General features: G+C 36.7%; 1 protein-coding gene and 1 pseudogene across 1 annotated transcript; one reads left to right on the top strand and one right to left on the bottom strand.

Annotated features, from left to right (window-relative positions):
* The first annotated feature begins 2,528 nt into the window (after window positions 1–2,528).
* On the top strand, window positions 2,529–3,489 carry LOC140616757 (glyceraldehyde-3-phosphate dehydrogenase pseudogene; annotated as a pseudogene).
* A 4,018-nt stretch (window positions 3,490–7,507) lies between these two features.
* On the bottom strand, window positions 7,508–8,446 carry LOC140616949 (olfactory receptor 6C75-like). The gene has a single exon (XM_072797603.1). It carries the CDS (start codon window positions 8,444–8,446, stop codon window positions 7,508–7,510), a length of 939 nt encoding a protein of 312 aa, XP_072653704.1.
* Between the last annotated feature and the right edge of the window lie 13,876 nt (window positions 8,447–22,322).

The following is a 22,322-nucleotide window of genomic DNA, read 5'->3' as shown; positions in this document are numbered from 1 at the left end:
TGGCTAGTATCTTGTTGAGAATTTTTGCATCCATGTTCATCACGGATATTGGTCCATAATTCTCCTTTTTTGTGGGGTCTTTGGTTTTAGAATAAAGGTGATGTTGGCCTCATAGAATGAATTTGGAAGTACTCCATCTCTTTCTATCTTTCTGAACAGTTTGAGTAGTATAGGTATGTTTCTTCTTTAAACGTTTGATAGAATTTCCCTGGGAAACCATCTGGCCCTGGACTTTTGTGTCTTGGGAGTTTTTTGATGACTGCTTCAATTTCCTCCCTGGTTATTGGCCTGTGCGAGTCGGGGTATAAGCTGAGGAAGAGAGAACCTCAAGCCGACTCCATGGAGAGCTGAGCATGGAGCCTGACATGGGGCCTTATCCCATAATACTGAGATCATGACCCTAGCCAAATCAATGCCCAACCTGCAGAGCCACCCAGGCATTGCCATGTCATTCTTTTCTAAGAGATTTTGTAAGTTCTCAATTTATATTTAGCAAATTAGGCTTTCTACTACTCTCCAAACTATAACCTCATGAAATTGATGGGCTGCCTCACTCTGCATCCATTCACCTTGCTCTGTCTAGGGTTAGCACACTGATGTGAATTATCCTCAATTTTCTCTCCTTGAGTCTAGTTCTAAATCCTACCAACATCTAAGATTCAGTTCATATCTCTCCAAGTTATACCATTGTTTGCTATAGTAGCCAATTTTGGCACCATTTCTTCACGTGCTTTTTCAATACAATTATAGTTATCCTCATATATTGTAGTATCTAAGCATATTTTCATTATCTCATGCATATCATTTGACATTCCCAGCTGGATTTTCTGCTGTCTTAAGATGGAATGAATATCTCTGTAAGGCCCTATAGCATTTATTCCAATTAGGGTGCATTATGGATGCTCATTCATTTATTGATTGAATAAATTTGTATCTCCTTATTCTAAAATAATATCAGTAACTTGCAACAAAAGTAGTGAAAGACATTTTGACAAAAGTAGTATCAAACATTTTTCTAAATATTTTTACACAGACTGCATTATTTGTTTTTCAAATCAATTTTACCAACTGAATATTTGTTTTCCACATCTATTAAATCATTCCCTGACATTTAAAATCATCCTGAATGTTGAAGAAGCTCCTTTATGTGTGACCCATTAATTACAGCTTAGAAATGACATAACATCAGAATGTTGGGAGTTTTTATTCATTTGACTTGTTCTTCCATCTTAGTTTATATCTTTGTGTAACTTTCTTGTATTATTAGTCTTTACAATTTTTTCTTATATTCTTATTTCTTTTAACTTTTTAGTATTGTTTTCATGATTACATTGTTCTTTGTGTCATGGCTTAATATTTATTATTTAAGTAAACACCGTGTGTGTGTGTGTATATGTGTGTGTGTGTGTGTGTGTGTGTGTGTTAAGAACTGAAATTGCCAAGTGGTCTTTCATACTTTGATCCAGATTCATGATTTTTCAGAAGTTGGTTTTCCTTTTATTCTCTTTTACTGGTTTCTTTCTTTTTAAATTTTCTTTTCCCTTTTTCTCCTTTCTTTTCTCTCCTTTCCTTTGACCTTTCTTTTTTGCTTTTGCGTGTCATGGATGATAGTTATTCTTCGGATATTTTCTTTTTTTCTTCCAGTGTTTTTATATTTTCCCTTAAATTATTTCTTCTTCACTCTAATATTCCTAATTATTTCTTGTCTAGATGTACCAAATAAACCAAAGTTTATTTATCCATACATCTACTGAAGGGATCTTGTTATTTTTTGTTTGTTTGATTCAACCTTGCAAACCGTGATTTGCCTTCAACCTATTGTATGCATTGCAACTAGAGGAATTTTTCTTTTTTTAATTTTATTTTTTTTATTAAATTCAATTTGCCAACATGTAGTATAACTCCCAATGCTCATCTCATCATATGCCCTCATTACTAGCCCAACAGTGGAAGGAGCTATGGTGTCCTTCGACAGAGGAAAAGATAAGGAATATTTGGTGTTATATATAATAACATAATATATATGTATATATATGTATAAATACATGCAATGGAAAATTACTCAGCCATCGGATGGGATGAATACCTACTATTTACTTCAACATGGATGGAACTGGAGGGTATTATGAGGAGTGAAATAAGTCAATCAGAGAAAGATAATTTTCATATGGTTTTACTCACATGCAGTTTTTTTTCTCTATGCTAAAAGCCTTCTATGACTACTTGTTACTGGATGACAATGGAGGCTGATGCTTGGAAACACTTTTAGGAGTTGTTTCTGAAATTGGGAATGGTAATTTTTAATATTAGACTTCAGCAAGGGGGTGAGGAATGTGGTTACTATGATCATGCCAATGTCTGACTTATTGAATATGCAGATGAGTAGTTCCTCTCCTTATTCGGAAGTGAAACATCCCTTGTACTAAAATCTCTAATTCATTTCAAAAGTACGTGCATGCACTGTGTGTCTGTTCCTTTACATCTGACAGAAAGCCACATCTTCTCGTGTGGTGCCAGGTCTCAGAGACATGGTGAAAGTTGGAGTAACCCGACTAAGACATATTGGGCACCTGGTCACCGGGCTACTTTGATCTACGGCCAAGTGGATATTGTTGCCATCAATGACACCTTCATTGACCTCAACCACATGATCTACATGTCCCAGTATGATTCCACCCATAGCAATAGCAATGCCACAGTCAGTCCTGGGAATAAGAAAATTGTTATCAATGGAAAGCCCATCTCCATCTAGGCCGCCAACATCAAATGGGGTGGTACTGCTGCTGAATTCACTTCATGACTGTGGAGAAGGCTGGGGCTAGTGTGAAGCATGGCACCAAGAGAGTCATCATCTCTACCCATCATTCTTCTGATGCCTCCATGTTTGTGAGGAGTGTGAACCATGAGAAGTATGACAATTCCCTCCAGGTTGTCAGAAATACCTCCAATTACTTGGCTCCTCTGGGTAAGGTCTTTCATGACCACTTTAGCAACATGAAGGGACTAATGATGACAGTCCATGTCATCATTGCCACCCAGAAACCATAACTGGCCTTCCTGGGAGGACATGGTGTGGTAGCTGAGGAGCTGCCCAAAACATCATCCCTGCTTCTACTGGCACTGTCAAAGCTGTGGGCAGGGTCATCCCTAGCCAAATGGGAAGTTCGCTGGCATGGTCTTTCATGTCCCCACACTCAATGGGTCAGTGATGCATCTATCTTGCTGCCTGGAGAAAACTGCCAAAAATTATGACATCAAGAAAGTGGTGAAGTAGGCAACACAGAGCACCCTCAAGGACATCCTAGGCCACACTGAGAACCAGGTTGTCTCCTGTGACTTTAACAGTGACACCCACTCTTCTATTTCTGATGCTGGGGCTGGCACTGCCCTCAATGGTGACTTTACCAAGCTCATTTCCTGGTGCCATAATGAATTGGTTACAGGAATAGGATATTGGACATTATGGCCCACGTGGCCTCCAAAGAGTAAGAACCCCCTGGACCACCAGCCCCACTGACAGCATAAGAATAAGTGAGAGGCCCTCAGCTGCTGGAGAGTCCTTGCTCCAACTCATCCCCCAACACACTGAGAATCTACTGACCTCTACATGGTTTCTATCCAGACCCTTTGAAGACAGAGTGGGGATCAGGGAGCCCTATCTTGTCTTGTACCATCAATAAAGTATGCTGTACTCTGACAGAAACACATGTGTGCAAGTACAGATACTGCTCTCAAATATTATATAAAGATTTAATTCAAGTTCTAAAATGTTTGGGATTCTATACACACAAACACAAATACGTGTGTCTATGGATTCATATATGTCATATGCATATACTTAACTACAAATATGTATAGAGTGCCTGTGTGGCTCAGGGGGATAAGTGTCTGCCTTTGGTTCAGCTTATTGTCCTGGGGTTCTGGGATCAAGCCCTGCATTGGGCTCCTTGGTGAGTGGGGAGTCTGCTTCTCCCTCTCTCTCTCTGCCCATCTCCCCAGTCTCAAGTAAATAAATGAAATCCTAAATAAATAGATACTTATAATATTTCTATACATAGAAGATGCATATACGTATGTGTGTGTATAGCTAGCTATGCCTATATCTAAGATCCTTTGGAGAATTGTTATGATGTTTTAGTGATTTTTCTTTTTTCTCTTCCTTTATTAAATAATAGAGTTATAAAACATTGGTCCTTTTTAGAAATTTGTCCAAGTAAATTGTTGTTGGTTTCATCCTATTTTTCAATATTAAAGACTGTAGATGTGGAATGCCAGTGAAACCACAGGAGACATAAATACTTTGTGGATCCATATCTTCTGGAAAACGGAACCTAACAAGGCACATAGCAGTGAGAATGATACCTTAGGAATCTGGAGAGAAAGAGATGGTACTAAAAATGGTTTATTTTTATTATTGCCAGAGCCAACTGCTTATTCATCCATTCAGTCATTTATTTGTTTGCTAAAGCCATAGCCCATTAGATTGTGGACTCTGGTAACATGGTTAATGATATAACCTTGTGCCTCATTCATATTGTATATTCCTCTCAACTCGGAATACTCGCCCCTCATTAAAAATGCTACAAATCAATAGCTATGTAATCAGTGGATTCCTTAAGAAAATATTATTAATGCTTATTTATAAACTGCTTAGTACTTTAAAACAAGGAAATGTATTTTTGAAATATTAGTGTGAGTGTGAAATATGAGCAGAAATAGTTTTTGAAAGCCTCTAATACCATGAGCTCCAACATATATACTTTTCTCACTAAAATTACATTTGCAGTAAAAATTCATGATTTCATAACACTGTAAAATAATATTTCAATTTAAACATTTAATATTTGTTTTGGAAAGATTTATAGGGATTTTCACATCTTACTGACAATGTGAATGTTAGAATCAATTTCCTCAGGGAAGTTTTTGTCAATCAAGAAGATCAACTTTCCTTTACCTTCTTATTTTCCCCCTTCTCTATCCTGTCTTCCTGTATCGCTATCATATATACCACACATATAGTATATATTCATTTAGTTGACACTTGCATATTCTTTTCCACATTCCTGATTTTTTCTTTTGCACTTCTGCTTCCTTGGTATAGCCCTGGAAAATCAAGCTTGTATTATTTTGTTTCTTTACAAATTGCTCCATTAAAGAATTTATAATCCAATAAATTATTTAACTTTCACTTTCTGGTTTTATTGTGTTATATCTCTTTGGAAAAAATGTAACTTATTCCATTAACGTAAAATGATAAGAAACAGGTGAGTGCTCAGACAGTCTTGTCTATGAGCAACCAGAAAAGTCTCCACTTAGAGACTATGGATGGTGAGCTCTTCACTTTAACATCTATATCAGCCATGCAGGAAATTAAGATGAAAAACCAAGTCCACTTACTGTGTAGTAAGACTCCTAACTATTGTCCCAAGACAAACAATTTGGTTTAGTGATTCATTGCTGCTGAGGGGCTCACTGACTACAGGAACCAGACTTGGATGTGTTTTAACCATTACCTGCAAGAGTCATTCTCCTGAGTAAGAGTGAGGGAGGTACGACCTGCTGTGAAAGGGGCAATGGAAGGATAAAGACAGTATGGAGATTTTCTGATGAGGAAATCTAATAAGTCATATGTCACCATTTCCAAGATACTCTCTGAAGGCTACATCTCATTGCATCCCAGAGTCTAAGTGTGTCATTTTTCTTCATGTCAGTAGAAAAGACTGTTTTTTTAACAATGGAAATTATCCAATTATAAAAATGAATTTTATCAGGATAGCTTATTTTTCCTTTATAGTCTACAGTTTCCCTTTTAACATGATTGGTAAAATAGGGAAATCTTGAGCAAAAGACTTTCTTTCCTTAGTATTAAGGAGAAATTTTAGAGATATTAGTTAAAATACACATTTTTACTTAGTGCATATAAAATAAAATTTATATTTGTCTGTGGCTTCAAGTAAGCTTCTTATAGTACAGCAATATGGATTTTTTGTATGAATATATAAGCTTCCTTGCTTTGATATGAGAAACAATAAAGGTTATTGACATCTAAAATTTAGTTACCAACAATGTAAGAGGGTTCCCTTTTCTCCACATCCTCTCCAAAATTTGTGGTTTCCTGTCTTGTTAATTTTCCCCATTCTCACTGGTGTGAGGTGGTATCTCATTGTAGTTTTGATTTGTATTTCCCTGATGGCCAGTGATGTGGAGCATTTTCACATGTGCGTGTTGGCCATGTCTATGTCTTCCTCTGTGAGATTTCTTTTCATGTCTTTGCCCATTTCATGATTGGATTGTTTGTTTCTTTGCTGTTGAGTTGAATAGGTTCTTTATAGAACTTGGATACTAGCCCTTTATCTGATACGTCATTTGCAAATATCTTCTCCCATTCTGTAGGTTGTCTTTGAGTTTTGTTGACTGTAACCTTTGCTGTGCAAAAGCTTCTTATCTTTATGAGGTCCCAATAGTTCATTCTTGCTTTTGTTTCTTTTGCCCTCATGAATATATCTTGCAAGAAGTTACTGTGGCCGAGTTCAAAAAGGGTGTTGCCTGTGTTCTCCTCTAGGATTTTGATGGAATCTTATCTCACACTTAGATCTTTCATCCATTTTGAGTTTATCTTTGTGTATGGTGCAAGAGAGTGGTCTAGTTTCATTCTTCTGCATGTGGATGTCCAATTTTCCCAGCACCATTTATTGAAGAGACTGTCTTTTTTCCAGTGGATAGTCTTTCCTCCTTTATTGAATATTTGTTGGCCATAAAGTTCAGGGTCCACTTCTGGATTCTCTATTCTGTTCCATTGATCTATGTGTCTGTTTTTGTGCCAGGACCACACTGTCTTGATGACCACAGCTTTGTAGTACAACCTGAAATCTGACATTGTGATGCCCCCAGATATAGTTTTCTTTTTTAAAATTCCCCTGGCTTTTCGGGGTCTTTTCTGATTCCACACGAATCTTAAAATAATTTGTTCTAACTCTCTGAAGAAAGTCCATGGCATTTTGATAGGGATTGCATTAAACGTGTAAATTCATTCATTTGGGGAACATAAATAATAGTGAAAGGGAATAGAAGGGAAGGGAGAATAAATGGGTAAGAAATATCGGAAAGGGAGACAGAACATGAAGACTACTAACTCTGGGAAACGAACTAGGGGTGGCGGAAAGGGAGGAGGGTGGGGGTGACTGGGTGACGGGCACTGAGGGGGGCACTTGATGGGATGAGCACTGAGTGTTATTCTGTATGTTGGCAAATTGAACACCAATAAAAAATAAATTTATTATAAAAAAAGTAAAGTTTAGTTACACAGGTGAAGACTGGTCATTTTATATATAAGTGTAAATAGATAAGACCTGACTTTCAGCTAATAAGAAAAAGAGACATTAATGATATAGAAGAATGTTTAAGTGAAAGAACGAAATGAAGGGTTTCAAGAATTTATGTAGTAAAATCCAAGGATTTCCATTCTGCTCTGTTTCAGGGGTATGTATACATTTTTGCATAATGACATTCATTTATATGAAGAAAAGACCATTCTGTGGACCATGTTTTTGAAGGCTTGTTTCACCTGCTGGTTTCTTAAGGTATATATGAAAGGATTGAGAAGAGGAGTCACTGAGGTAATGATCACAGCTACGCCTTTGTTTAAACTCACCCTTTCCTTTGCAGAAGGCTTGATGTACATGAAGATGCAGCTGCCATAAGAGAGGGAGACTACTATCATGTGGGAGGAACACGTGGAAAAGGCTTTTTTCCTTTGACTCGTGGAAGGAATTCTCAGAATTGTGCGGATGATGTGTGTGTAGGAGAGCATAACTAGGGTTAAGGTGACCATAAGCGTTACCACCGCTAAAACAAATGCCATGAGTTCTAGAAAGTGAGTGTTTGTGCAAGAAAGCTGTAGAATTGGTGAAGAGTCACAGACAAAATGATCGATTATATTGGAGGCACAGAAATCCAACTTCAGCACCAGAATTACAGGTGAAAAGATGACCAGGAATCCTGCAAGCCATGAGCTAAAGACAAGGAGGATGCAGACTCTGCTGCTCATGATGGTCATGTAATGCAGAGGTTTGCAGATGGCCACGTAGCGGTCATAGGACATGGCGGTCAGGAGGTAAAACTCTGTCACCCCCAATAAGATGACGAAAAATACCTGAGCCAGACAGTCATTGTAGGAAATGGTTCTGTCTCCCGTCACAACAGTGACAAGGAATCTGGGAATTGCGGCAGATGTGAATGACATTTCTAGGAATGAGAAGTTTCGAAGGAAGAAATACATTGGAGTCTTCAGGTGGGGATCCGTAAGGGTGAGGAAGATAATGACCAGGTTCCCAGTCACACTGCACATGTAGGTGACCAGGAGAAATATGAAAAGTACAACCTGCCACTTTGGGTCATCGGTCAACCCGAGAAGAATAAACTCTGTTACCTTTGTGTGATTTCTCATGATTTTCCTTCTCTCTGCTGCTATTCTCTGTTTTAGCTGAAAATAGATGCAAAAAATGAGACAGAAAAGAAACTGGCACACTCACAAGCGTGCACACACACATTTCAAAAACCATTGCTGTCTTTTGCATTAAGGGAAAATGGTTTTGTACTAAAAAGAGACAAAATACTTCTAAATTTATTTATGGTATCATATGTTGGTTCATTGTTTCTATATTTCTTTAGTTTTATTTTCACATATCTCTTTATAAATCTATCTTCTGAATATTTCAGGATATTCCTGAAAGCATGAAAAAGGAGATTAAAACCTCTGAGACCCAAACCTCCTTTAATAAAACCATGAGCTTGCTCCCAGCATCCCATCATACTCTTTGAAGGTACTTTTTGTTGTTGCTTTCCTCTTCAGATTTTTATTTATTTTTCTCCTTTGGCTAAAAATTTCTTTCTATTTCCCTATTCAAACTTCTGCAATCTACAGAGACCACTCACTTGCGCACCCGGTAAAGTGTCCCTGATAACAGTATACGGACACAGTTAATCTAATTCCATGGCTCTGCCCTAAGACGTTCTAGTGTTCATGACTAAGCTGTTCTAATAGTCTCTTCTAAGATTGTTAATGTGTTTTTCTTATGTATTTTTTTACTTCTCTCTTTACCTCTCATGACATTCTCCTATATAAAGCAGTATTTTTATTTGAAGTCCTAATTTTGTTTTTGTAAACTCTTAATGTTCTCAAATAACTCAGGTACTTCTTTGCACATTGTCCTTTCTTTCTTGAGGGATGATAAAAGGGAATAGTTCAACATTCAGGCTACGTTTTGGGAGGCCAAAGGTACTATTATTTTTTATTTTCTGTTTGGCTCTAACAAAACCCTGGGTGTTGTTCCGGATTTGTTTGTTTTCCCTGTTCAATGTTATTACTTTCCATAAAAGCTTTAGATGTGCTCTCATCTAAGACCATTTTTCCCTTTTTTTTAAATAATAAATTTATTTTTTATTGGTGTTCAATTTACCAACATACAGAATAACACCCAGTGCTCATCCCGTCAAGTGCCCCCCTCAGTGCCCGTCACCCAGTCACCCCCATCCCCCACCCTCCTCCCCTTCCACCACCCCTAGTTCGTTTCCCAGAGTCAGGAGTCTTTATGTTCTGTCTCCCTTTCTGATATTTCCTACCCATTTCTTCTCCCTTCCCTTCTATTCCCTTTCACTATTATTTATATTCCCCAAATGAATGAGAACATATAATGTTTGTCCTTCTCCCATTGACTCATTTCACTCATTTTAAACATACTTTATCCAGAAAGCCTGGACAGGCTGAAATGTCTCCGTTGTTTTCTCTATCCTTCAGCAGTTTCACAGCTTTCATAAGGAATGATATTTTCTGAGGATTAGCCAATTAATTTAAGATGTTAATGAACTTACTAAAATATTTTACCTGCCTCAGTGCCGCATAGAATGATTCTTACTTTCCATCATCTGTGTCTACCTGTTTGTGGTTATCAGATAAGGATCTTTTTGGCTTCTGCCTTTACATGTTGGAAGCTAACCTTTACTAAGTATAAAGTCACACCGTGTCAAACGAAAGCATAAAGAATATCTGTTCAGTGTTAAGATATATGAATTAAATTGTTAGGAATCTTGCACAAAAATAATACAGTTTGTGTCCTGAAATTGATATTTACATGATTATTAAAAGGTATCTAAGCATATCTAGATGAACACAAAACATCATGAATATGTGGTTCTATCAATCACAAAATATCTGTGTTCTACAAAACAAAGATGTCAAAAATATTGAAGTAGTTTAATTTTTTTCATTTATATATTCCATATAAATTGTGTGGTTCAATTTTATTCATATATAGCATTGTGCATAATTGAGAATATTTATATAAAGCATAAACATATAGTATAAAAGCAAAAATATATTGCTCTAAGAAACTGTTAAGGACATACTTACTTTTATGTTAAATATGCCTGGTTTTGTCAATGCTGTTTCCTTGATTTATTTAAACATAAATGCTTGGGATTTTTCAAAAGCCTTTGTAATCTGTTTCTCCTCTGTCATTTTATGTTTCTAACCAAATACCCAAAATATTGGTCATAAAAAATAATTCCAAGAGCTCCTCTATTGTGCTTATAAAAGGGGTATTAGCCCATTACTGTCCATCAGCCCAAATTTCTCTAAGGATCTGAGGTCTAGCAGGCCCTAACTATTGTCATTTTAAAAAGTATTATATTGATACTTTAAATGAAATAAGCTATAGTTGAAACAAGGCTAACATATTGTCTTTCCAAGCTTAGTGGACAGAATGATGTGATCTTAGTGATGTTATTCAGGCTAGGCCTAATTTTATCTGCTCCATTCACAATGGACTCAGGGGGATTAGATGAATGAATAAACAGTAGGTACTATGGTGACTGGCGTTCTCAGGACACGGGCATTAAACTACAGCCCAAAGTAGTACACAATTTAGAATAGAATACTTAGGTGAGATTGGCCTGAAATTAGAACAGAAAAATATATAGAATCAGTTAAACTTTTTCCTTTGGGATTTTACTTATTCATTCATGAGAGACACTGAGCGAGGCAGAGACACAGGCAGAGGGAGAAGCAGGCTCCCTGCGGGGACCCGATGTGGGACTCGATCCAGGACCCAGGGTCATGACCTGGGCTGAAGGCAGATGCTCAACTACTGGCCACCCAAGTGCTCCTAGAATCATTTACACTTTTCTAATATTTTGTAAATTCACAAGAAGAAACTTAGTAATGGGGTAATAGAGGTTAGCAATTTCTGAAGGGCAACAGACCAAGTTGTGATCAGTGGGTGTTTCTCCAATCTTAGGGAAAATATTAAGAATTGACCGTGATGATATAGACTGAGGCTGAGGTCTCCATCATTCTACACCATAAGAGATGTGAGGCTTGTCTTTATGGTTTCACATTTTTCTACTGAATGATGATATAGTAATCTTGATCATGATTAGAATTATTACCATTTCTCATAAAATAATTACTTTAATTTTAAATTATATTTTTCAATAAGTACACTTTTTTATATTTTTAAAAAAGATTTTATTTATTTATTCATGAGAGACACAAAGAGAGGCAGAGACACTTGCAGAGGGAGAAGCAGGCTCCCTATGGGTGGCTCCCCCAGGTCCCCAAGTACCTTGCGATTATGACCTGAGCTGAAAGCAGATGCTCAAACACCCAGGTGCCCCACAATAACTACTTTTTAGGTGCTTATTATGTGTTGGGCTCAAACTTAGGTTCTGAGAAAACAGAGATGATAAATCAACTTTTTGCATGATTTTCACTTGCAGAAAAATGTGAGATTTATTTTTGAAATTGCAGATTCTGTATTTCATGTCCTACTGAAGCAATATCCCACTCTCCCACCTGTATCATCTTATTTCTCATTGCATTGATCTGAAATCATGTGCACAATATCTGTTTCATATAATTATTTGAGACTTATATTTAGTTGCTATTTAATCAAGGAATTACATAAGATATATAAATAGATTAAGTTAAATGAAATTTGGGATTATTTAATGACCTTAAAATGATAGATCCTATCTGAACAAAGATTTTAAGATATTTTTACTGTTTCTTTGGGTGACATGAAGTTACTCAAGGTACATGACTACATAATGCAGAGTGCACTGAGGGATATTTTTAAGGCAGAGCAGCTATTTTGAACTAACAGTGTATTAGTCTATTAATGATAAAAGTCAATAATTTGAATAATGTGCCATAAACATACTCATATTTCATTACAAACATAGTTGCAATTCTATTTTAATGATGTTTGGATGTAGGCCAAAATAACATATTATTATATGTTAAACTAATACATTATGTGAACCTGTTATTTAACAAATATGCATGAAAAATTGTTTTAATGTATACGACATCATTCTAACTTGATTATGTAGGAGAGGAAAGAAAATTTCCTCTCTATTCTTCAAGGTTCTTTTTTTTTTTTTTTAATGATAGGCACGCAGTGAGAGAGAGAGAGAGAGAGGCAGAGACAAAGGCAGAGGGAGAAGCAGGCTCCATGCACCGGGACCCCGATGTGGGATTCGATCCTGGGTCTCCAGGATCGCGCCCTGGGCCAGAGGCAGGCGCCAAACCGCTGTGCCACCCAGGGATCCCTATTTTTCAGGGTTCTTGACTGAAATCATCGTCTATAATAAAAGATAGATTAACAAGAGAAAAAGAAAACAAGTTTTTTGGGATTTTGTTGTTGGTTTTTAGAAAGTGCATGTGCATGTATGCGGGGATCAGAAGGGAGGGTCAGAGAGACAGGGAGAGAGAGAGAGCCAACAAGCAGGCTCCATGCCCAACATGCAGTTACAGCCCCACATATAACTGGATCTTGAGACCCTGAGATCATGACTTGAGGTGAAATCAAGGGTGGGATGCTTAACAAATTGAACCACAGTAGGCTTCCCAAACTCTGTAGCATAGAAATATCAGAAAGAAGAAAACATTAGGTACGTCATGAACGCATAAAATATATGTAGACACCTCTATTCTATCATTTGCTATTGTTAAAGATACACAAATATACTGTAAAAAGTTAAATTTTTTTCTTTGCTCATTTGTTTTGTCCACAGGAGTGAAATCATTTGGTATTTGTCTTTCTCTGACTGAGTTAGAATGGAGATGGGTAGAGAATGGATTAAATAAGTGATTAAATAGGAGATTAAGGAGTGTATTTGTTGTGATGAGCACTGGGTGAGGTATGGAAGTGTTGAACACTATATTGTACACCTGGAACTAATATTACACTGCATATTAACCCAGAATTTATATGATAACATTTTTAAAATGTTAAAATTTATCAAAACTTACACAAACACTTGCAGACTATAGTGGCACCACTTAAAATGGAGGGGAATGTAAGCAGATGCAATGATTCAGTATTAAATCCCAACTGTGTAACATTAACTGTGGATCATACTCTATATCACTGTATGTCATACTGTGCACTGATAACGTTTCTTGCCACCTCTTGTTGCTATTGTGTTGAGCTCGAGTTTTATCAGCTTAAAAGGCCATGTGACCCTATTATCTCAGTGGGAGCCATTCAACTATCCTGGAAATTGCTTATCACCCAAAAAAGTGAAATCTCGCAGTTCTTGAGTAGTTCTCATCGTTTTTGGTGCAGTACCATAAACCCCGAATAAATATGTGCATGGAATGCACATTAAGCGCTGCTGGTGATGTTGGGAATGCTCCTAAGAAGCTGAGAGAAGTCACGACATTATAAGAAAAACTTGGATTGTTTGATGTCTACTATAGATTGAGTCTGCATTAAAAGAATGTTTCCGAATATCTGTATAAATATTTTTTCTTTGAAGTGAAGTTATGTAACATAATCAGAGACAGGTTTTTAAAGATTATTTATTTAATTATTTATTTAATAGAGACGGCACACATGAGTGGAGTGAGGAGCAGAGGGGGAAGGAGAGGAAGAGGGAAAGACCCTAAGCAGACCCCATGCCAAGTGCAGAGCCCAATGCGGGGCTCAATATTATGACCCCAAGGCCGTGACCTGAGCAGAAAACAAAAGTCGGCTGCTTGACTGATGGAGCCATCCATGTGCCCCCAGAGACAGGTTTCAAATTTAATTATTAACTATTTATTAATTTTATCTTTTAGTTACACTATTTTTTATCTTTCATTTTCTATGACACGACTATAACGGATTCAAAAGTAATAAAAAAATTCTACCTGTTTTTCCTGAAAATATCTGAAGTCAGACTCCCATGAAGACATATAATAAGCTTTTCCCAAAGCACAAATTTTGATTAAGTTCTTCAGCTATATAGTAGGACACGACCTCATCTGCTCATTTGGTTTCAGAAACATCGATACGATGCTTTCACCTCTGTATGGGATTTAGTTTGGGGAAGAAAGCCTTCAAACTTGCATAGCTAGTGTAGTAGTAAAAAAATGGGAAAAAGGATGAATGTTTGAGTGATTTTAAGTAATAAAAAATTTTTAATTGATGAAATTTAAAATAAGTAAGGGAGAAAGTTTAAATATCACCAATTCAGGTCTTCTTTAGAAAACAGAATCTAGGGATGCCTGGGTGGCTCAGTGGTTTGGAGTCTGCCTTCTGCCCAGGACATGATCCTGGAGACGTGGGATCGAGTCCGACGATGGGTTCCCTGCATGGAACCTGCTTCTGCCTCTGCCTGTGTCTCTGCCTCTCTCTGTGTGTCTCTCATGAATAAATAAATAAAATCTTAAAAAAAGAAAACAGAATCTATCTTTCCAGCTCTGAAAAACTTAACTCTTAGAAATAAATAGTGTGTAAACTATTAACACCACTGTAGTTAATACAAATTGTATATACAGATCAAGTTAAACCCTAGGAGTATACTAAATGACCAAATTGACTTAATCTTCTGCAAATCTCTTAGTGCAAGATCCTTAGCTTTTATGGAAAGTTACTACCACATGTCAGTATATTAAATCTTCCCTTGCACATAGCATAAACATATTATTCTGCCCATGATAATAAGCCCTACACATGAAGTTATCTTTAGAATTTAATGCTAAGAAAACTTTGCTTTTCTTGATGTGTTGGTATAACATTTTTTCTCCAAGAATACAAAAAAAAAATAAAATAATGCAAAGACTACTTTCCTGTTCAACCTTGATTGTCATACCTTCAAGGAGCGTATTTGAAACTAAACCATAGAAAAGATTCTAAGTACCTATATAAAGTTTATACTTTCATTAGTTTTGTAAAATATTGTCATTTTTATTTTGCTGATTATAAACATGAATAGTTGTTTATTGGTTAAAACGGTTCTTTGAAGCCACAATTCCTGGATTAGAATTTTGGCTCCTCTGCTTTATATTAAATTGCTCCATTTTATCAACTCTACAATGATACAAATGGTACATAAGTGGTAGAGGTCAGTTGGTAAAATTGATTTGAGAAACAAATAATGCAGTCTGTGTAAAAATATTTAGAGAAATGTTTGACACAAATTGAGTTTTCAATACTTTTGATAAATTATTTTTCACTACTTTTGTTGCAAGTTACTCCATATTATTTTAGAATAAGGAGATACAAATTCATTCAATCAATAAACAATGAATGAGCATCCATAATGTACATTAATTGCAGAAAATGCTAGAGGGCCTTATAGAGAAATTCATTCCATCTTAAAACAACAGAAAATCCAGCTGGGAATGTCAAATGATATGCATGAGATAATCAAATTATAATTAGATACTACAGTATATGGGGATAACCATAATTATATTGAAAAAGCATGTGAAGAAATAGTGCCAAAATTGGCTACTATAGCAAACAATTGTATAACTTGGAGAGATATGAACTAAATCTTAGATGTTGGTAGGATTTAGAACTAGACTCAAGGAGAGAAAATTGAGGATAATTCACATCAGTGTGCTAACCCTAGACAGAGCAAGATGAATGCATGCAAAGTGAGGCAGCCCATAAATTTCATGAGGTTATAGTTTGGAGAGTAGTAGAAAACCTAATTTGCTAAGTATAAATTGAGAACTTACAAAATCTCTTAGAAAAGAATGACATGGCAATGCCTGTGTGGCTCAGCAGGTTGGGCATTCAACTCTTGATTTTGGCTAAGGTCATGATCTCAGTATTATGGGATAAGGCCCCATGTCAGGCTCCATGCTCAGCTCTCTATGGAGTCTGCTTGAGGTTCTCTCTTCCTCACCCTGTACCCCCACTCACACTGTCTCTCAAAATATATATGTACAATCGTTTTTCTTAAGAAAAGAATGACACGATTAAAATAGTGTTTTAGAAAACAGAAATCTGGAAACTTGAAAATATGAACGCTGAGAAGATAATCATATAGGATTTAAAAATTGATACTCATTGAGATGAGAGGCTCTAAATTTGATCACTGTAGCCATGAAAAGAAAGAAAAACAGGATGAATGTGAGGATTATTTCAAGTACTAGATTAAAAATATTATCTTATATAAAGGAAAACAAGGTTATTAGAGAAATTTGATAACTAGAAATGGCGCTCATTAAAAGTTGTCACCATTAGTGATAGGAGGGAATGAGCTATGATGAAGGAGTAGGAGGAGGAGTCTAGGCTTGCCTTATCCCCTGCACAGCTATGAAAATATCAGGTCATTCTGAATACCCTAGCACTCGATCTAATAGCTCGTTGAACAAGTTGCACAACTCAAGGAAGAGAAGAGGCCACATTGTGTAAGGTAGGAGGTGCAGAGATATGATTTTGGGGAGAAGTGGATCACAATCGTATGGAGGTAGAGAGCCCTGGTCATGGAGATAAGTGAAGAAGAGAGAGAGAGAGAGAGAGAGAGAGAGATTGGGAGACAGAGATGGAGAGGGAGATTGGTTGAGATTATGAGATTGCATAAGCATAAACAGAACACTTCCCCAAAGCCTTTGACTGGGAAAACAGGAGGAGCTGACTTTTGTGAGTTTTGTTACCAGTAGAGCTCAAAGACTGGAGTTTAGAGTTCCATAGTGTGTATAGTATAGAGCCCTGAGGGCACTGCAGTGCTCCTGTAGAGAAGGTGGACAGATAGCAGGGAGGCAAAGTCATGATCTGAGGATCATCTGGGACATACCAGGAACAACCTTTCCCCCTTTTGGAGTGCACTGAGGGGAGGTGGCATTGCCTACCTGGGGGGACAAAGGAGCTGGCAAGCTCCACTGCCCCTCAGCATAAACTTCAGTAAGCAGGACAACATCAATAATGGCAGCCTAAACTGCTCACACCAAACCCCCTTCCTGGTGCTTTGCAGGTGTTGCTTTTCTCACACAAGTCTGCCTGAGAACCAGTTCAGTGGCCCCCTCACCCAGAAGACCGGCACAAACTCCCATATACACCATGTCTACTGACCATCGAGTACTATAAAGCTTCAGTTCTAGTGGAAATAGCATGAGGTCTTTCTTAACAAGCAGGCTAGAGCATATCTAGTTAAAATTCACCGCACTCTTGCCAAGGTCCAAACACTCCTCATTGCGGGCAAGGACACACTCTGCATAAGACTGATCTGAGGGAGAGAGCAGCCAAAACACAGTAGCAATGTGCATGTAGCATACACCAGAAACATTTCCGAAAGCACCAGGTCCCAGACATCATATGATGACCTCATCTTCAGAAAGCCATTGCTCTCAGGAGTAGGAAACATAGCAGGTTTTCCTAACACAGAAAAGAATACAGAGACCTAGACAAAATGCCAATATGGAGGAATTCATCCCAGAAGAAAGAACAAGAAAAGGTCACAGAGTTTAAAACAGATACAAGAATAGGCCTCATCCAGAATTTAAAGCTACAATCATAAGGATACTACCTGGGCACAAGAAAAGCTTAGAAGATACCTGGGAATCCCTTACCATAGAGTTAAAACCAAATTAGACTGAAATGAAAAATGCAATAACTGACATTCAACACCAACTGGATGTAATGATAACAAGTATGGAGAATCAGAAGAATGAATAAGTGAAATAGAAGATTAAATTATGGAAAATAATGAAGCTGCATGAAAGGGGAAAAGAAAAATCTAGGATCACAAAAGTAGACTTAGGGAAGTCAGTGACTCCATAAAACATAACTTTGGTATCATAGACTGTAAGAGAAGAGAGGTAAAAGGGGGCAGAAGGCTTACTGGAGAAAATTATAGCTAGAAAATTCCCTAATCTGTGGAAAGAACTACATCCAAGTCCAACAAAAGCAGGCCAACACCAAGAATTATCATAGTAAAATTTGCAAAATACAGAGATAAGGAAAGAATCTTGAAAGAACAAGGGAAAAGGAGTCCCTAACAGACAAGGGAAGACAAAGAAGGTTAGCAGCAGATCTTTCCACAGAAACTTGGCAGGCCAGAAGAAGGTAGCATGAAATATTCCATGTGCTGCATGGGGAAAATATGCAGCCAAGAGTACTCTACCCAGTAAGACTGTCATTCAGAATAGAGGGAGACATAAAGATTTCCCCAGACAGACAAAGACTAAAGGAGTTCATGACCACTAAACCAGACCTGAAATATATAAAAAGGAATTCTTTGAGAGATGGCTCAATTAAGTGTCTGCTTTTGGCTCTGATCCTGGTCTCAGGATCCTGGGATCAAGCCTTCCATTGGCTCCCTACTTAGCAGGAAGCCTGCTTCTCCAGCTCCCTCTGCCCTTCCCTCCCTGCTCATGCTCTCTTTCTCACAAATAAATATATAAAATCTTTTTTTAAAAAGAAAGAAGCAAATGATATAGAAACAAAAAGAATCCCTAGTACAACAGATCAATGAAAACAGGAGCTGGTTCTTTGAAACAATAAATAAAATTGATAAACCCCTAGCCAGAGTTATCAAGAATAAAAAGACTCAAATAAATAAAATCACAACAAACAGCTCAGACATGCAAATAATTATAAGAGAATATTATGAAAAATTATATGCAAACAAGTTGGATAATCTGGAAGCAATGGATAAATTCCTAGAAACATAAAACTACCAAAACTGAAAGAGAAAGAAATATGAAACTTGAACAGACCCATAACCAGCAAAGAAATTGAATCAGTGATCAAAACTCTGACAACAAAAAAAAGTCCAAGGACAGATGGCTTCAAAGGGAAATTCTCCCAAACATCTAAAGAAGTCCTCATACCTATTCTTCTTAAACTGTTCCATAAAATAGAAATGGAAGGAAAATGTCCAAACTCATTCTAGGAGGCAAGCATTACTGTGATTCCAAAATAAGACAAAGACTTCACTAAAAAGGAGAATTACTGGCCAATTTCCCTGATGAACATGAATGCAAAAATTCTCGACAAAATACTAGCAAATCAAATCCAATAGTACATTGAAAGAATTATACACCACAATCAAGTGCAATGGGTTGCAATAGTGTTTCAATATTTGCAAATTAATCAGTGTACTACATCATATTAATAAAAGAAAGGATAAAAACCATATGATCCTCTCAATAGATGCAGAAAAACATTTGACAAATACAGCATGATATTGATAAAAACTCTCAACCAAGTAGGGATAGAGGGACATCCTCTATCAACATCCTAAAGGCCATATGTGAAAGGCCCACAGCTAATATCATTTTCAATGGAGAAAAACTGAGAGCTTTGCTTCTACAGTTAGGAACAAGACAGGGATACCCACTCTCATCATTGTTATTTAACATAGCACAGAAAGTGCAACCTCAGCAATCAGACAACAATGCTAGAACTGATACATGAACTCAGCAAAGTCACAGGATACAAATCAATGTACAGAAATCTGTTGAATCTCTATATACCAGTAACAAGCAGTGGAAACAGAAATCTGGGAATTGATCACATTTACAATTGCACCAAAAACCAAGAGACACCTAGGAATAAACTTAACCAAAGAAGTAAAGGATCTATAATATGAAAACTATAAAACTCTTATGAAAGAAACAAAAGATGACACAAAGAAATGGAAATGCATTCCATCCTCGTGGATTGGAAGAACAAATACTGTTAAAATGTCCATATTACCAGAGCAATCTACACATTTAATGCAATCCCTGTCAAAATACCACCAGTATTTTTCACAGAGCTAGAAAAACAATCCTAAATTTTGTATGGAACAAGAAAAGACCTCGAAAAGCCAAAGTAATGTTGAAGAAAATAAAAGTTGAAGACATCACAATTCCAGATTTCAAGTTTTATTACAAAGCTGTAGTGATGAATATAGCATTTGGTACTGGAACAGCAACAAATACATCAATGGAGCAGAATAGAAAATCCAGACATAGACCCACAACTATGTGGTCAACTAATCTTAGACAAAGTAGGAAAGAATATCTAATGGAAAAAAGACAGTTCTTCAACAAACGGTATTTGGAAAACCAGAAAGCGACATGCAGACATATGAAATCACTTTCTTACATCATACACAAAAATAAATCCAAAATAGATGAAAGACCTAAATGTAAGGCAGGAATCCACCAAAATCCTAGAGGAAAATGCAGGCAGCCATCTCTGACTTCAGTTGCAGCAACTTCTTACTAGTCATGTTTCCAGAGGGAAGGGGAACAAAAGCAAAAATGAACCATTGGGACTTCATCAAAATAAACAATCAATGAAACTAAAAGGCAACCTAGGGAATGAGAAAATATATTTGCAAACGACATCTCTGATAAAGGGTTAGTATCCAAAGTCTGTAGAATTCATCAAACTGAAGACCCAGAAAATAAATATTCCAGTTTAAAATGGGCAGAAGATATGAATAGACATTTTTCCAAAGAAGACATATGATTTCGCTCATGTGGAATTTAAGAAACAAAACAAATGAACATGAGGGACAGAAAAGAGAAAGGCAAATCATAAAACAGACTTAACTATAGAGCACAAACTGAGGATTGCTGTAGGGGAGGTTGGTGGGATGATGGGCTAATGGGTGATGAGCATTAAATTAAGCAGGGCACTTGTGATGAGCACTGGGTGTTGAATGTAACAGAAATCACTAAACTCTACAACTGAAACTAATATTACCCTCTGTGTTAACTAATTAGAATTTAAATAAAAGGTTGAATATATAAAAAATTAAAAATAGAACACAGGCAAAAGAGAACCAATATCTGAATCTCTGCAAAAGCAAAGCAAAATAAGTGAACACAAAAAAATAAACACTGGGAAAAAAAGGAAATGCAGATAGCAGATGTGTGTGCATGCGCACAGGAGCCTGCACATAAGTTTTTGTTGGATAAGAAGCAGGCAGCTAGACCTCTGTGTTTAATAATTGGGATAGTAAGCATCTAAGAGTCACATATTTTCATCTTTTGTACAAGTAGGTGTTTGACTCATCACTAATGTTTCCGTCAATATGATTTGTTGATTTTACTCTGCAATCGAAATTGTTTTCATGATTTTTCTCATCCATCATGCCATCATGTCAATGCTATGGCTTACATTGATAAAAAAAAAAACTCATTACTTTGGGGGTTAGTAATTAATCTTGTGTTTCCTTTTGACTTTAATAACCATTTGTATGCCATTAAGTTAGGGTTGAAGGAGGAGTTGGCATGAATTTGTTTGACATCCTTTGGATGTGCAAATAGTCAATTATATATACAATGTTCATATTAAAGATGACATTTTTCCATAATGGTGGTAAATGAACACATGACGGGAAGAGCTATAAGGTATTCAGGATGAAGTTAACAAATAATTTCAGAAATTAAAATAAAGAGATAAAACAGATATCCAGGTAAAAGAATAAAAAAAATGATGAGTGACAGTAAGGAGTCCTGAAACTCCAAGGTCTATTCAATCATATTGAAGGTGAGTATAAGTTGAAGGAGATGAGGGGGTAGGATCTGAGGCTGGAAATACACATTAGGAAGCCAGATTATAAAAAGCTTATCAGTGAAGCTAGATTGTGAAAAATTTTAGTTTTCTGGGTTCTCTGCTTTTAAGTAGAATTATAATATTCAACTTACACATATGAACAGTTGTTGAGATGACAATTGAGCCGATCCACAGATATACTGACTGTAACAGACAGGGCTATTTTATCATCAGCTTTGTAGTTACGTATCCGTATGACAAGGTTTGGAATATATCTGATCATCTGTCCTGATATCTTCTTAGATTTCACAAAGTAATATGGTGATTCCAGAATCAGGAAAAGTCAAGTGAAACTCTTTTCTGATTAAGGTAATATTAATTCAGAAGATTATTATATACTGTGTTTTTATTTTAGTGAGATTTAAAAAAAGGTTTTATTTACTTATTTATGAAGGACAGAGAGAGAGAGAGAGAGGCAGAGACCCAGGCAGAGGGAGAAGCAGGCTCCCTGTAGGGATCCCGACGTGGGACTCAATCCTGGACCCCGGG

The sequence above is a fragment of the Canis lupus genome, chromosome 25 (assembly GCF_048164855.1).
Source record: "Canis lupus baileyi chromosome 25, mCanLup2.hap1, whole genome shotgun sequence".
Lineage (NCBI taxonomy): Eukaryota > Metazoa > Chordata > Mammalia > Carnivora > Canidae > Canis > Canis lupus.
Note: the sequence above shows the minus strand (reverse complement) of the source record. Positions and strands in the feature narration are given on the sequence as shown.